This window comes from Nomascus leucogenys, chromosome 2 (assembly GCF_006542625.1).
Source record: "Nomascus leucogenys isolate Asia chromosome 2, Asia_NLE_v1, whole genome shotgun sequence".
In the NCBI taxonomy this organism is placed as follows: Eukaryota; Metazoa; Chordata; class Mammalia; order Primates; family Hylobatidae; genus Nomascus; species Nomascus leucogenys.
The window spans coordinates 120,993,591-121,010,582 of record NC_044382.1 but is presented as its reverse complement, the minus strand read 5'-3'; the positions used below and the strand labels follow the sequence as shown (position 1 = coordinate 121,010,582).

Genomic DNA, 16,992 nt, shown 5'->3' with positions numbered 1-16,992 from the left:
CTTTCAAGCATGCATTTATGTGTTTGTTCTGGAAGCAACCATCACATCAGCTCAGTATGCAGTATTGCCAGAACCTTCAGAATCCTGCTTCCAGTGGCAAAAGATCCGAAGGCTCTGGGCGTGGCACACCTTTCATTCTGGCTTTTATGTCTGATATTTAGGGGAAAGAAGGTTGGCATGTTCTGAGTAGTTTACTGAGCACATTGACTAACGTGCCTCTCAAGGGGTGTCCTCTAGCTATTTCCCCACATTTGAGAGTGAAAACACCTACCTCCCAGTCCAACTTACCCAGGAGAGTGCACCAGGCCTGTGGTTTATTACCTCAGAAGGGTCACTTCAGGGGTGGTGAGAATCTGAACTAACCTCAGGTGAGTCCATCTCAAGGTGGGCTGGGAAGGCTGGACCTGGTGGCCATGGGCTTGTGGAGTCACTCTCCCGCAGAAGTGCGGGGACAAGAGTCATGCGTGGGCTCACCTTTAAAGGGAGGGAGGCAGTATAGCTCTGGACCAGATAGCTCGGCTGCAATCTGTGGCTCCACAGCTTACCCAGTAGCCATGGGCAGGGGGATTTCCTTCTGTGTGCCTCAGTTTCCCATCTGTCAATGAAGATAGTTGCAATACCTACCCCAGGTTGGGAAGATGAAATGAGCCACGTCATGTGAACACTTAGCACAGTGCCACGTGCTCAGTAAAGGCTAGTGGCTGTCATTGTTATTGGCTCCTGGTCCCAGGATGGCACTGACCTACTTTGGATTCACTTCTTATTCTCCCCTCATCACTCTCATTTGAGTTCTTAGGATACTTTTAGAAGTTGTCTGATGAGCAGTCACCTGTGAAGGATGCTGTTTCTATTGATTTCATTTGGGCCCTGAGAAGCAGGCAAGAGCTGGAGGTTGATGCTGCTGCAGGCGTTCGCAGCCTGCCTGGCCCAGCTACAGGGCAACAAAGGTGCCGTGGGAGTGGTTAAATATGTGGTTGGTGCTATGGAAACCAAAATGGGAAATGGATGTGGCTTGGCCAGAAGAGGTCTTCCATGGATAGGTGACTTTACAGCCTCTGGCAGGTGCAGCTCAGCCTCTGCAGACTTCAACTTCAAAGTGATAACTCTACCATGGGCCTGTGGGTCATAGCCGGGGACCCCCCCGCCACCCAACCACTTGGCAGCAGCCAGCCTGCTCTCAGTTCAGGCGTGCCTCATGTGCTCTGTGCTCCTTGCTCTGTAGGAGGAGATGGCTGAGCTGAAGGCCCAGCTCTACCTACTGGAGAAAGAGAAGAAGGCCCTGGAGCTTAAGCTGAGCACGCGGGAGGCCCAGGAGCAGGCCTACCTGGTGCACATTGAGCACCTGAAGTCCGAGGTGGAGGAGCAGAAGGAGCAGCGGATGCGATCCCTCAGCTCCACCAGCAGTGGCGGCAAAGACAAACCCAGCAAGGTAGGGCCGGAGTGGCTTGGGGACACCCTTAGGCTCAGGCCTCCCTGACTGCCCAGTGACCACTGGCCACACCTCACCGCCCTGCTGCCTCAGTTCTTTTATTTGCATAGGAAATGCAGGCCATTCGTAGGTATCTAAGAAGGTGACATTTTGAGTGTAATGAAACCAGGTCTACATTTTAGAAATACCAAATCTCACTTTATGTAATAGTTGAACCTTTTCACATATCACAGTCACATCAGAGGGGTGATCTCTGCAGTTGTCCACTGATACTGTTCTCACCTCCTTTGTCTAATCCTCTGTCACATGGCAGCCCTCATTTGTTGGTTTATTGGTATAATAGTGCCCCCTTTATCCACAGGGGATATGATCCAAAATCCCCCATGGATGCCTGAAACCACGGATAATACTGAACCCTTATATATTCTACGTTTTCCCCTGTACATGCATACCTGTGATGAAGTTTAATTTATAAATTAGGCACAGTAAAAGATAAACAACTAATAAAACATTAATAGAACAATTATAACAATATGTCAGCATCATTACTGTTGCACTTTGGGGCTATTACATGACATAACGGTTACTTGAACACAAGCAGTGTGACACCGACAGTTGATCTGATAATGGAGACAGCTACTAAATGACAGATGGGTGGGGAGTGTCCACACTGCGGCTATGCTGGACTAAGGAATGATTCGCAACTCAGGTGGGATGGCGCAGGACAGTGCAAGGTTTCATCACGCTGCTCAGAGTGGTGCACAATTTAAAACTTACTGTTTATTTCTAGAATTTCCCATGTAATATTTTCAGACCATGGTTGACCCTGAGGAACCAAAACCACCGAAAGCAAAACCGCAGTTAAGGGGGAGCTACAGTACCTCTGTACTAATGACTGCATTTATTATCGCCCTTAAGTCTCACAGGTCTGAGGAAAGAATAGTTATCCCCATTTACATGAGAAAAATGAGGCTCAAAGAAGTGAGGAGTCTCACTGCTGATAAATGGTAGAATTGGGATTTAGCCCAGATCCACTAACGGGCTCTCCTTTCCACTGCATTTCCTCCTTGACTGCTTCCTGCTGGTGTTGCTACCGTCACAGGGTGGTAAGCAGGAGGCAGCCTGCCGGCAGAGGAGGAGGAAGGAAGCCTTGGGTTACGAAGTCTACATCATATGAAAGCGGGCTGTCTGGTGATAGAATTTTGCAAACTCACTCTCTTATCAGCCCCCAGGTGTTTTTTTTCTGGAATCCAATTTCATTCCATTATCCTGTATCTCAGAATTTTCCAAATACTGCGTTGGGAAAAAAACAACTGCAGACTCTAAAGAGTTACATCCCTTGTCCAAGGGTCCTCTATATTCTGTGCATCATATTTTTCTGTTCTTAATAAATGCAAGCTTCTCTTGACCCCCATTTGTTTCAGACCCAGGACTCGCAGACATATGCCAACTTGCTAGTCTAATAAGCGGCTTCTCATAGCACAAGTGCAGGATCGTCTCCAGGAGAGCCATGTACCTGGGAAAGAAGGAACAGTACTGATGTCATGTGACAGTGAATTGTCACTCCCTACGTAGTTAAGAACTCTGAAGCATGATTCACAAATGGCCACAGCTACACCCTTCCCCACCTCCCACTTGCTGAGGAGCCAAGACAAGACACAGCTGTGGCACCCAGCCAGGACAGCCCTCCCAAGAGCCTGGCTGCTTTTTATTCATCCATTCAGCTGATAAATGTGATTTGGCGCTCACGGCATGCCAGAACCAAGGCAGGGTGCTAGAGGCAGCTCTGTGGTAGACAGGCAAAGTCTGTCCTCCAGGAATGTACATTCTTAGGAGGAGACTGGTGGGCAAACGGATGATCGCAGAGCAGTGAGAGAATGTCCCCAATGCGAGGCTGAATTCTTAGCACCATGGGAGGACAGAAGCCAGACACAAATGTCCACTTTGGAGATTCAGGACAGGTTTTCTGGAAGAAATGAACTTCCGAGCTGAGCCCCAGTGGAAAGTGGGAGGTAGCCTGTTGAAGAGGGGCAGGTGGAGGGCCAGGGGAGAGAAGAGGTGCCCTTAGGCTGATGGGACAGCACGTGCAACGGCCCGGAGGGGAGTGGCACTGATGCACTGGCTGGAGTTATCTTGAGGGCCGTGCGGAATCATGGAAGGGTCCTCAGCAAGGATGATGTGATACAGTTTGGGCTTTAGAGAAGTCACTATGCCAAGTGCACTATGACGCCATCTGCCCAAGGCTGGGGGAGGTGAGTCAGGCTGTGCAGGTGGGCACCAGCCATGCGGTGCTGTATCTGGGTTCACATGGAAGTATCTGGGGCTCGGGAAGATGAGGTTCCATACAAACACCTTCAAAAATCTCTCTTTTTTTTTTTTTTTTTTGCCTTTTGAGTTTGTTAGCAGTCAGTTAAGGACAGAGCCTAAGAGACAGAGCGCTAGTGTTTGTGTGTGTTCTTAGGGTGTGGTAGAAATGGAGTTACCAGGTTCTTGCCAGAAGGCCCATGAACTGAGCATTTTCCCATAGTTCCTGGTATTTATTTTGACTGGGTGAAACACTGTTATGTGGAGTGGCTTCAAAGTAAGGAAATTTGGCTGGACGTGGTGGCTGATACCTATAATCTCAGTACTTTGGGAGCCCGAGGCGGATGGATCACTTGAGGTCAGGAGTTCAAGACCAGCATGACCAACATGGTGAAACCCCATCTCTACTAAAAATACAAAAATTAGCCAGGCATGGTGGTAGGCGCCTGTAATCCCAGCTACTTGGGAGGCTGAGGCACAAGAACTGCCTGAACCTGGGAGGCGGAGGTTGCAGTGACCCAAGGTCGCGCCGCTGCACCACAGCCTGGGCGACAGAGTCAGACTCTGTCTCAAAAAAAAAAGAAAATTTCTCCTACGGAAAAGGCCAGATGATTTTTTTTTAACACTAGAGTAAGAACCTTTATAAGAGTATGTTGTGCTTTTCAGGTAATGAAATAAGCTGATTATCTTGCGTTTCAAATGCTAGATCCATTTACTGTTGGAATAAAATCTCCCATCTAGGCTGTTCCTCTGGTCTTAGCTGTTGCTGGATGAGGCGAACGTCTAGAGAAGGAGTCAGCACTTTTCTGTGAAGGGTCACACAGGGAATGTTGTAGGGCTTGTGGGTCATTTGGGTGCAGCTGCAGCCACTCAGCTTTGCTATTGTCCAATGCTAGTGCAAAAGCAGAGGCAACAGGGAGACCAGGGGCCGCGGCTGTGTTCTAGTAGCACTTTATTTAATTAATTAATCATTTATTTATTTTTTATTTTATCTTATTTTTTTTTTTTTGAGATGGAGTTTCACTCTTGTTGCCCAGGCTGGAGTGCAGTGGTACGATCTCAGCTCACAGCAACCTCCACCTACCAGATTCAAGTGATTCTCCTGCCTCAGCCTCCCAAGTATCTGGGACTACAGGTGTGCGCCACCATGCCTGGTTAATTTTGTATTTTTAGTAGAGATGGGTTTTCACCGTGTTGGTCAGGCTGGTCTCAAACTCCTGACCTTAAGTGATCTACCTGCCTTGGCCTCCCAAAGTGCTGGGATTACAGGCGTGAGCCCCTGTGCCTGGCCTCTGGTAATACTTTACATATGGATGCTGACATTTGAATTTCATTTAATTTCTACCTGTCACAGAATACTCTTTTGACTTTTTTAAATGATTTTAAAAATAGGAAAACCATTCTTATCCTAAAGATAAAGTAGCTGGCGGGCCACATTTGAGTCTCGAACATTTTTTCTTGCTCCACTGGGTGGGTGCTTATGCTTCTTTAAAAACTTCCCTCCAACTAGCACAGCTGGATTCCAAATCTTACCCAAGTTGCATTAGGTTTTGAAATTCTTGTCTGTGTGCACCAGATACTGCCAAGTATATTCAGAGAGAGGCACCATGAATGAGACAGAGCAGTCCCTGTCTTTAAGGAGTCTCATGAAATGTTAACATCAAATGGGAATGAATATACAAAAAGTAAGCATATTGTGGGAATCTCAACAGATTCCAAGGGTGGACAGGGGACTTGGGTCTCTGAGCACAGGTAGGTGGAGAGGAGGCGGAAGGCAGCCCAGGTGGAGGGCATGGCAGAGGGAAGAGCACTCAGGTGTTCGCAGCACCACTGCCAAGGAACTGCCTCAGGAGACCACGTGCCTGGACTTGCAGCACTGAATCTGTGCCTCTCTGTAGCTCACATCTTATAAAATTTTCTGTTTATGGCCAGGCGCTATGGCTCACGCCTGTGATCCCAGCACTTTGGGAGGCCGAGGCAGGTGGATCACCTGAGGTCGGGAGTTTGAGACCAGCCTGACCAACATGGAGAAACTCCATCTCTACTAAAAATACAAAATTAGCCAGGCGTGGTGGCGCATGCCTGTAATCCCAGCTACTCGGGAGGCTGAGGCAGGAGGATTGCTTGAACCCAGGAGACAGAGGTTGCAGTGAGCCAAGATCGCGGCATTGCACTCCAGCCTGGGCAACAAGAGCAAAACTCTGTCTCAAAAAAAAAAAAAAAAAAAAAAATCTGTTTACATTCCATCTCCTGCAACAGATCACAAGCTTTTTATTCTCAGGCCTGTAGCTCGGTAGCTCCTCATGTCCATTGAGAGATCATCCGATGAATGCCTTCCCCTGGCCATGTTACTGTGTAGTGTGGCTGCTGTCCTCTCTGTGCATGGAATGTAGAGCACTCAGGCATGGTCACTGCTTTGAATAGTCTTAACTATAGGATTTGGAGCTCTGGCTCTTAAGTCTCCTCATCTGCAGGGTGGGAGGATTTGCTTTAGATGATGTCAAGGTCCCTGTCTAATGCTAATCCATGGGGTGGGGTGCACTTCTGTTTTCCTCCTCCTCTGCTGGGTTTTCTTGATGATTACACTGAACCTAGCAAAGCTCCTAAATCTAAAGGAGTCTGCTTTTCTCCCAAGGAGACGTGGGATGGGGCACAAAGGATACTCGTGGGTATTTCTCACTTGTCTTGTATGATTATGAGAGGCTTTACCTAGTGGTCAAGAGATTGATCTGCGGCCACACAGCTTGGGTTTGAATCCTGGTTCCCCCATTTCCTAGCTGGTGACTGGGTGGCATAACTTCTCTGTGCTTTCATTCCCTCCTTGGTAAAATGGAGATAATGATAGTTCCTGCCTCAGAGAGTATTTGTGGAGATTAAATAATTGAATGCATATGGCATGCTCAGACCGGTGCCTGGCATCAGTCTCTGCTCAGAGCATACTGGATGTCATCCCCATCGCACTGGCCAGCCTGCAAAAGGAACCAGTGGTCGGGGAGCAGAGGGGGCTCTTTGGCTTGCTGCCAGGCTTTCCCCTTTGGCATGACCTGAGGGCACCACCCGGTGCCCACACTGCTGCCATCACTGCACGAGCCACCTACCGTGCTCTGCTGCAGGCTTCCAGGGTGCTATGGGCTTGGATTCAGGCCTAACTGGAATGTGTTTGCTGTTGCCAGGAGTGTGCTGATGCTGCCTCCCCAGCTCTGTCCCTAGCTGAACTCAGGACAACGTGCAGCGAGAATGAGCTGGCTGCGGAGTTCACCAACGCCCTTCGTCGGTAAGCACCCTTTCCCCACCCCAGCTGGTGTTTATCCTGGGCATGGAGGCTTTGTTCTGAGTTCTGTTTGCTGCTCCCAAAAGGAGAAGGTACTGATGTGTTCCGCTTTACCCATGTCTTGGAAGCCAGAAATGGAGAAGGCCTGTTGGTGCCAGGCCTTTCAAAACAGTGAGGAGAGAGAGCACTTGAGAGACAGCACTTAGGCAGTCATTGTTTCATCTGTGAATAAGAAAATTCCTCTTCCTTTCCCTTTCTGTTATGTTGTTGCATTGGCTAGAAACTTCCGGTGCAGTGTTAACTAGTGAAGTGAAAACAGGCACTCTTACCTTGTTTCCAGCTTCAGCAGGAATACTTTCCTTCAGCGTTGGTAGCATGAAAAAGCCTTGTGTATTTATTTAGTTCTGGGAAATTTTCCTCTATTATTTCAGTGTTTCTTTCCCCTCACCGCCCCCCAGTTCTTTATCTCCTCCTGCAAGGAGAAACAGATGCTGATTCATCTAGCTCTGTCTTCCGTATCTCCACTTTTCATACCTTCTTTCCATCACTGCTTTTGCCCTGGGTTCTACAGCAGCATTGTCCAGCAGAAATGTAATGTTGAACCACATATGTAATTTTAAATTTTCTAGTAGCCACATTAAAAAGAACAAAGACAGCTGAAATTCACTTTAATAACGTTTTATTTAACACAATATGTCTAAATTATTTTAACATACAGTCAATATTTTCTCAAACTATTAATGAAATTTTTTTAAACTAAGTTTTCAAAACCTGGTATGTATTTTACACCTCAGCGTATCTCAAATTCAGACATTTCAAGTTCTCAAGAGCCACACGTGGCTAGTGGCTGCCCTGTCAGATAGTTGCAGTTCTGGAGAGACAGATTTTTGGGCTCAATTTTCCAGCTCACTAATTTATTCTTTAGTTAGGTTCATTGTGATGTTTGACCTATATGTTGAGTTTTTTATTTTGGTGATTAAATCTGTCATCTCTTTTTTAGTGATATGCATCTCCTTGAGGATTTTTATAATGCTTAAATTTTTTTTTTTTTTTTTTTTTGAGAGAGGGTCTCATTCTGTTGCCCAGGCTGGAGTGCAGTGACACAATCACAGCTCACTGCAGCCTCAATCTCCCGGGCTCAAGTGATCCTTCCACTCCAGCCTCCCAAGTACCTAGGACCACAGGTGCATGCCCCCTCACCTGGCTAATTTTTTTTTTTTTTTTTTTTTGAGACAGGGTCTCCCTATGTTGCCCAGGCTGGTCTCAAACTCCTGGGCTCAAGTGATCTTCCCATCTTGGCCTCCCAAAATTTTGGGATTACAGGCATGCACTACCCTGCCTGGCCCTTAAATTCCTTCATCTTTTTTGTCTGCCGTATTAATTCTGTTTCTTCACATGTAGTTCTTTTCATAGTTGAGTTTTGTGACTCTTTCTTGGTGTTTGCTTTCTTTAAATATTCAGTGGTTCTTGTTTGTGTGTTCATTCTTATATTTTAAATTCCTAGGTCACCTGTTAGAGAGATTTTTTTGTTTTGTTTTTTGTTTTTTTGAGACAGGGTCTCGCTCTGTTGCCCAGGCTGGAGTGCAGTGGTGCAATCTTGGCTCACTGCAACCTCTGTCTCCCAGGTTCAAGCAATTCTCCTTCCTCAGCCTCCCAAGTTAGCTGGGACTACAGGCACATGCCACCACACCTGGCTAATTTTTTGTATTTTTAGTAGAGACAGAATTTCACCATGTTGGCCAGTCTGGTCTTGAACTGCTGACCTCAGGTGATCTACCCGCCTTGGCCTCACAATGTGCTTTGATTACAGGCGTGAGCCACTGTGCCCGGCCATCCTGTTTGAGAGTCCTGCTTCTCCTTATTACAGTCTGCAACCCAGAAAGTGCACCCAGGTCCTTCAAAGTGCTGTCAGCTGGGTCGTATCAGAAGCTGTCTCTTGGGCTTTCTGTGTCTCCCTGCTAATAACAGCCCTCTAGTCTGCGTATCTGACCCAAGCATTTGGTCCCCTCCTGTTCTGGTAGCCAACACCTCTGGTTGGAGCACCTCTGAATCCCTTTCTTCCTTTTGCAGAATATTTTTCTGTGTGCATTTTGCGTTGTGGTTTTCTTTTCAGGAAGAAGAAAACATCTGCCTTTCATTTTTTATGATTGAGCATGGTTTCTGATATACAAAGAGCACTCCTTTCTAAGATGCTCAGGGGTTTTAAAAGTCTTTCCTGCCATTTCTGGAGATTTAGGGTTGGAGGGGAAGGCTACAGTGTATTTTCAGTCAGCTAACTTGATCTAGCATGCCTGTTTATAGGATGGCCTCCAAGCTGATGGTGGATGGAAGGTTGCCTTGTGGGGAACTTCACTACCTTCCTGATTTACTGTCACTTTTTGTCTTTCCTTCCAAGTTGTAATAGCTCTGCTTGTACTTTGCCAGAGCCTCTGGCCGTGCAGTTAAATGGTAATTGCTCTGCTTGGGGCGGGAAGAGGAAAGCTGCGCAGAAAAATGCCCTCAACAAATCCTAATGACTTAACTGTGCCAGAAACACGGGATGGAAATCCACTCGCTATTTCCAGTGGGAGCCATTTGGATATTGTATCTGTAAGCTAAGCCCTTAAGTTTTTCAAATTCCCCAAACCTCAGAGGCCTTTGCTGGCACAAGGAAGATGCAGATTGTGCTGACTAAATATAAAGAGACTTCATTTGTTCTGTCAGTCACAATGGATTTCCAATAACCAGCCTTAAGTTGGTTAGCATGGATTTCTAATCAAGACCCAGATGGATGGAGCCAAGAACAAACTTACAGAGGTAAAGGAAAAAGGAAAATAACATAATGATACTGTAAATATAGCTTAGAAACTGGGGTCATCACTTCATGAGGGGGTACAATATACACACCTCAGGGCTGCAGTTTGGGTTTGTATTATATACCTTGATGAAATGATTCCTGAGGTTTTTATTTTAAAAAATCAAATGGAAACGAACACCTGTTTTGAAGGTATTAAATCCCAGCTGAGCTTATGGTTGAGGTCAGCTGGGGGAATCTTACCAGCATTTTCAGCAATATTTCTCCCTTGAAAAAAGGATGGTGCCCGACACCAAACCTGTGGGCACAGGCATCCAGACTGAAAAGATAGATGTCGCTGAGGGAGGAGGAAGAGGCCGAGCCATGGGCTGTCCTTAAGGAGAACCAGCCATCTCAGGGAAGGTGCCCTGTGACACTTCAGTCACTGGTTCTGGGTCATGACACTGTCCCCAACCCAACCTCCCCTTACCTGCCCAGCCCTTGTCACCCAGCCCTGGCTCTCTCAGTGTGTCTTCTCCTAACTTTCTTCTGTTTGGAACAAAACCAGGGCTACATGCCACCCCGCATTTACTGTATGTATAACTCCCATCTGGTCTGATTTCGTTCCCCTACTTCGGTGAACATTTATTGCAGTTTGTTGGCCGTGGTATTGCCATAAAACCCCATCTGGATGACCAGGTTTCCAGTCTGGCACACGAGATGTTTTCTTATCAGGGTATCTTGTTTTCACTCTTGTCCATCCAGCCTGTGTGCTGTAAAAACCTTCTCCATCTCAGATCTGTCTCTCACCCTTGGTCCTAGTAAAATTTGACTGATCTTTCCACCAAGTAAGTGATCTATAAAAAGGCAGCTAAATAAGGGAATTTTCAGAAATGACTCCTTTTTTGTACTCACATGGTGTTTGTGCAGCCTGCCCTGGGGACCCGAGCACAGCTGAGAGGAGCAGACTAGTTCATCTCCATCATATTCTTGGGAGGCAGCCGGGAGCAGGTGCTGCTCTCCATGTGATCCTGGGGTGGGGGCGGGGGGGTGTGGAGTGGGACAGCAAGGCTGAGTGATCTCTCAAGGTCACACAGTGAGGCAGTGGGGAAGTCTGCATGTTTCTACATTCTCTGTGGGGACCCCTTGCACCCCACATGTGCTGGCAGCATTGGGCTTGCTTGCAGATGAGTGAGCTGAGCCCACTCGTTTATCTGAAGACTACCTGCCGTGGGGCTGGTCTGGGCAGTGAGAAACCTCTGTGCCTCCAGTAAACAGCCATGTCTTAGTCTGTCAGTGCAGAAGGCAAATGAGGTGCCATGGTGGGAGGCGGACTTCCTTAAACACACAGAGCTGTGAAGCAATGGCATATGTCAGCCTAAGTCATGCTGATAAAAAGGTAAGGATCTGAGTGAGCCAGGTGCTGTTGCATACACCTGGAGTTCCAGCTACTGGGGAGGCCAAGGCAGGAGCATCCCTTGAGGCCAATTCAAACCCAGCCTGGGCAACATAGCGAGATCCCGTCTTTAAAACATAAGTAAAAATCTTTTTAAAGTAAGGATCTGTGCTTCCTCAGTGCTGGGAGGCAGGAAGTAGGTGCACTGCTCCTCACCATGGTACATCGCCTGTGCCATGGTGAGGAGCAGAGCATGGTGCTGCCTCACAGGCACTAGCCTTTCACTCTACCCAGGAGTAGGGTGGGGCGAGCCTCACACACTAACTGCAGGAGTCGGCGCCCTGCCTTCCAGGAGGCTGCAGTCATTTAGTCACCGACCCTCCAGGGGCTGCACCCAGCCCTCCAGGGAACTGGGACATGCCACCTGTGTCTGCGTGTTTGCCAGATGGTTCTGTAAAATGCCACGTTAAGGCAATCGACAAATCACAGTGGCCGTTGTGTCCAGGGACAGGATGCCCCTGACTCATCCATCAGGGGAGAGCTTCCTTTCCTCGCTCTGCTGAATAAGAAGTAGGCAAGCTGCCGCTGCTGGAAGACAGGGCTGTGTGCCCGAGCCCTGTAAGGATACATCCAGTGGCCCGAGGGCCTTGTCTGGTCAGCGTGATCACACCTGCCGTGGGGCTGCTCTTCCTCTTCTGCGCCTCTGGGGCTTCACTCTTGGATCTGCTTTTGTCCTCGCCCCACCCAATCCCATTCCTCAAACATTCACATCAGCGTGACTTAAAGCTATCTGTAAAATGGATCTGGATGTTCCCTTCCTCCACCTCCCAGCAGAAATGACACCCTTTCCCACTTTTTTTTGGTTCGTAGCGCCATGAATTTCCTTCTCTCATGGAACATTTCATTGCTCATTTCTTAATATGCCTTGTTCTACCCCCAACTCCCCTCCGTAACCCTCATTCTCCCCACAGAAAGAGAGTCCTTTTAAGGCCAGGGATTATGGTTTACTCAGCCAAGTACATGACTCCAACTCTCATGTCTTCAGCTGTTCCTTCTAAATGGTCCCTAAATTATCTCAACCTCATGCCCACTGGACATCTCCACCCAAATATGCTTAAGCCTCAAAACAGCACATCCAGTACAATTCTGTTTCTTCCTGCCCTTTGATGAATTCCTATTTATGTTAAAAATCCCCTTCTCCTAATGATCCAGGATTACAACTTCTAAGTCACCCCTCCCTACCTCTTGTCAGCAGGTCATAATTCCGTAAAATCCCTTCCATTCCTTTCCATTGCACTGACCCTCAGAACCCAGAGAGTAGTGTCCTGATGGGTCATTTCTGTAGTTTGATTCTGCCGCCAAAATACCTTAAAACATACTACGGATTAGGGTGCTCTGCATGAACACCTTCAGTGCCTTGGCTCTCAAGATTGTCCGTAGGTCACTAACTTAACTTCCTAGCCCATATTTCATATGTTTCCCCATGCTTGATCTGTAGTCCAGCCCCTCTGGACAATTCATCTTTCCAAGAGCACACCCTTTGCTTTATCCCTGATTATCCCTCATCCTTTCCAATCAGAATGCTCACCTTCCTGAAGCTTCCTTCAGTCACCTCCATCATGTATCTTCCTGCTATTCTCTGAGTCTTCTATGGTACTTTTTTGAGACAGGGTCTCACTCTGTCATCCAGGCCAGAGTATAGTGGCACAATCACAGCTTTCTGCAGCCTCAACCTCCCCAGGCTCAAGCGGTCCTCCCACCTAAGCCTCCCAAGTAGCTTGGACTACAGGCGCACACCACCACGCCTGGCTAATTTTTGTATTTTTAGTAGAGACAGGATTTCACCATGTTGCCCAGGCTGGTCTGAAACTCCTAGGCTCAAGTGATCCGCCCGCCTCAGCCTCACAAAGTGCTGGGATTACGGGCGTGAGCCACTGTGCCCGGCCCTGACTACTCTTTACCCATCAGTCGCCCACAGAGCCCTTGACTGTTAGCAGTGCCTTAGAAAAAGCCAGCAAGACTCCTTAGAGTTCAGATCCATGTCCAAGTTCAAAACTATCCACCCAACTGTAGAAAACTTCCAGACTTGTAAGAACCAACATTTGTCCCTGAATGGAAAAAGAATGACACTAGTTGACCCCTATTTCAGCAGCTGTGGATGAATACTGTTTTTGAGCCACACAAAGAGTGGGATAAAATGAAAAGGGAACTGGGTGGGGTGCTTTTTGAAAGGGAGCCCCCCACTGAACAAGTAAGCAGCAGGATCTTCACTGGTTCATTAGGAGGACCGTTACTGCAAAAGGTGCTGTTTTATTTAAACTTGCTGATTCTTCATATTTGGTTGATGTATAAAAGCAGTCAAGCAATGGAAGTTGTGCTTAGAATTCCATAAAAGCACATGGGTCTGCAGGACATTAATGGAATACACAGTGTGCCTGTGGCCTCATTAGCATGCAAATCAACTGCTGAGCCCCAGAGCCAAGTGCCTAGAAGCACAGAAGGTGAAGACTGAGGCTCACTCAAGGGATTGAGGGGGTTGTTGCTTGAGTAATTGAAATTTATTTTACTTTTCTGCCATCCCTCCAACATCCCCAAAGCTCAAAGAGAAGAAGGCCTTTCCTGGGACCTCATAAAGGCAGAGTGGTGGAGGACACTGGAACACACAGCAGCCACTGGCAAGGCCTGTGAAAACTCCAGATGGATTTCCTGGACAAGAAACATGTTCATAGCAAAGTCTGGGCAAAAAAAAGTTAGACTGCTGTTGTCCTTGTGCTGCTACCCCTGGCAAAACACAGCCACCGACATACCTGCAGAACCTTATTATCTGGGGACACTTGAGCCTTAGTTCTGCAGGGCTGCGCTCTTAAGCAGAGGTCTTGTTTATCTTGCACTCTACTGTATTCCCTTTATGAATCACAGGCTACTACCCAGTGAGATGCATAAGGGCCCAGGCTCTGCAGACAGAATCCCAGGTGGGAGTCCCAGTTCTGCAGGGACTAACCTTAAGTTCCTCATCTATAGGCCAGGCGCGGTGGCTCACGCCTGTAATCCTAGTACTTTGGGAGGCCGAGGCAGGTGGATCACCTGAAATTAGGAATTCAAGACCGGCCTGGCCAACATGGTGAAACCCCTTCCCTACTAAAAATACAAAAATTAGCTGGGCGTGGTGGCAGGTGCCTATAATCCCAGCTACTCAGGATGCTGGGGCAGGAGAATCACTTGAACCCTAGAAGTTGGAGGTTGTGGTGAGCCCAAGATCGCACCACTGCACTTCAGACCGGGCGAAAGAGCGAGACTCCTTCTCAAAAAAAAAAAAAAAAAAAAGTTCCTCCTCCTTAAAAATGAGAATCATGATAGTACTGACTTCAAAGGTTATGTGGGAATGAAATGATGTTATCCTTATAAAGGACTTAGAGACAGCTGTTATCTGCTGCCTGTATTTTCTAAAAAATAAGTAAACATTGTGGTGATTACCATGAATGAAACGGGATGATGTGATACAGTCACTGTGGAGATATTTTTTTTCCAATAAAGTAACTTTAGTTTGCAATGAATAATATAAAGGAAATGGCAAGGTGCAGTGAAGTCATAGCTCTGGGACATGAGTTTAGATGGGTGGTCAGGCTGGGCCTCTCTGGGAGGTGACACTGAAGCTGAGATGAGGAGGGGAGAGGCAGAATCACATCCGGAAGAGGCCCTGGCTGTGCAGGGGTCTGCTGGGGACCTACAGGATTCCAGCAGGGCAAGGGTGATTCCAGCAGCCCAAAGGCCCAGCAAGTAGCACTCAGGTCAAGCATGGCCTTAGAAGTCCAGGCAAGACCACAGGGTTTATTCCAAGTGTAGGTGAAAGGCCGTGAAGGGCAGTAACATATCAGATCTGTCATGTGAAATGTTACCTGGGCTGCTATGTGAAAACCAGGGCAGAGGGATGCAGGGGAAGAGACAGAGAAATCAGTTAGCAGGCTGTTGTGGTTGTCCAGGTGAGAAGTGATGACCACTTGGACCTGGGTGTAGTGACAAATGGCAGGATGAGACTTGGTAGATAAGAGTTTGCTGTTGAACAGATGTGGAGGATGAGGGGAGGAGGAGTTAAGGCTGACTCCAAGTAACTTAAACTGCTTTTGGAAGAATTTTATCAGTGAGAAAACTCTTGACAGATCTGAGCCCAGTGAGTAACCGGGTGAATGGTGGTGCCATTAGCCAACACAGGAGAGAGAGTGGCTGTTGGAGGTCATCTGGGAAGTAATCCTCTGGACATGTGAAATCGCAGATGCCAGTTAAGAGACCACAGACAGACAACTCCAGAGATCCAAGGAAAGGCCTGAAGATAAGAGTGTGGAAGTTTTTAGGAAAAGGGAATGGAGGGAGTCCATTAGAGAAAAGGATAAGACAAAATACAGGGCAGGCCCAAGTCCTAAGCAACACCCAGTATTTTGGCATGGAGTATAGAAAGGGAGCAGCCAACGAAGCAGAACGAAATCAGGCTCTGGAGGCCTTGTGCAAGCTATGAGCAAAGAGGCGGTCAGCCCTGCAGGTGATGCGGGCAGGTAAGAAAAGGACAGAAGGGACCAGACCGCTGGATGCAACAACGTGGAGCTCACTGGTGAGGTCAGTGATCCACGTCAGTGGAGACAGAGCCTGACGGGTTAAAAGTAAATGGAAGGTGAGGATGAGAGAAATCACATATGCAGACAATTCTCTTAGTGACTAATTCCATATAATCAGCAATTACTAAGAAATTCCAGGCCTTGTGGCTGCATGGCTGTGACTCCCTGTGGCGTGGTCTGATTACAGCTCCTCTGAAAGGTTTCCTGGCCGGCTGTGAAGCCACTCGCAGCCTCATTGAGACTGGGCTCTCGCCCGATGACTCCTGCAGCTCCTCACCTGGACTCTAATCACAGAGAACCGCTGCTGGCCTTTTTATTTTAGGGAGAAAACAACCTCCTCACTGATGGCTCACAAAACGGTACTGCCAGGCTCCCCAGGTGCACCAACAAGCACCACTTCCGAGGCTTGCTTCGCTCTGCCCAGCTTACTGGCAAGCCATCTTGGTTTTCGTATTACCTTTAAATTCCTACCACGGGTCTGCCTCTTAATTCCCTGTTTATATTCCACTGCCTTGAAACGTACCACATTATGTTTCAATTAAAAAGAATCCACCAGGTGGAGGTGCTCGGGCCTGTAATCTCAGCATTTTGGGAGGGCAGGGTGGGAGGACTACTAGAGCCCAGTAGTTCGCAACCAGCCTGGGCAACATAGTTAAGACCCTATCTCTACAAAAAAAAAAAAAAAAAAGTGTTAAAAATTAGCCAAGCATGGTGGCACACACCTGTAGTTCCAGCCACTCAGGAGGCTGAGGTGAGAGGATTGCTTGAGCCCGGGAGGTCGAGGCTGCAGTGAGCTGTGATTTGTGCCACTGTACTCCAGCCTGGATGACAGATCAAGACCCTATCTCTTAAAAATAAAAAGTCCCACCCTGGCTCTGTGGTTAGAGTCATACGACCTTTTGTGACCAGGAATAAGAAGCCCAAAAGCTGAAGTGGGAAGACATGGAACTGAAATCCGTGTGTGTACCAGGGGACTTCAGTTGTCACAGTCATTACAATCCAGCATTGTTTTTGCTTGATGGTATGGAGTATATTTGTGAGTGCCGATACTACTGGGCATAAAAAAGGAATGGATTATGTATTTCTGGCCATTCCAGGAAACACTGTATGAATACATTACTATTGAAGGTGCATATGGAACGTGTAGTGTTTAATTTTTGCTTTCTCATTTGTGTGAAGCCAAGGAAGTTTGTTTTGGCCTATCTTACGTAC

At 47.6% G+C, this 16,992-nt stretch overlaps 1 protein-coding gene across 1 annotated transcript in view; it reads left to right on the top strand.

Annotated features, from left to right (window-relative positions):
- The window catches only part of MCC (MCC regulator of WNT signaling pathway), a 275,349-nt gene that overhangs the window by 250,752 nt on the left and 7,605 nt on the right, over window positions 1-16,992 (top strand). The window contains exons 14-15 of the mRNA XM_030817748.1: window positions 1,223-1,429; window positions 6,907-7,007. Of these exons, the coding sequence (XP_030673608.1) occupies window positions 1,223-1,429; window positions 6,907-7,007 (308 nt within the window). The remainder of the gene's footprint in view (window positions 1-1,222; window positions 1,430-6,906; window positions 7,008-16,992) is intronic.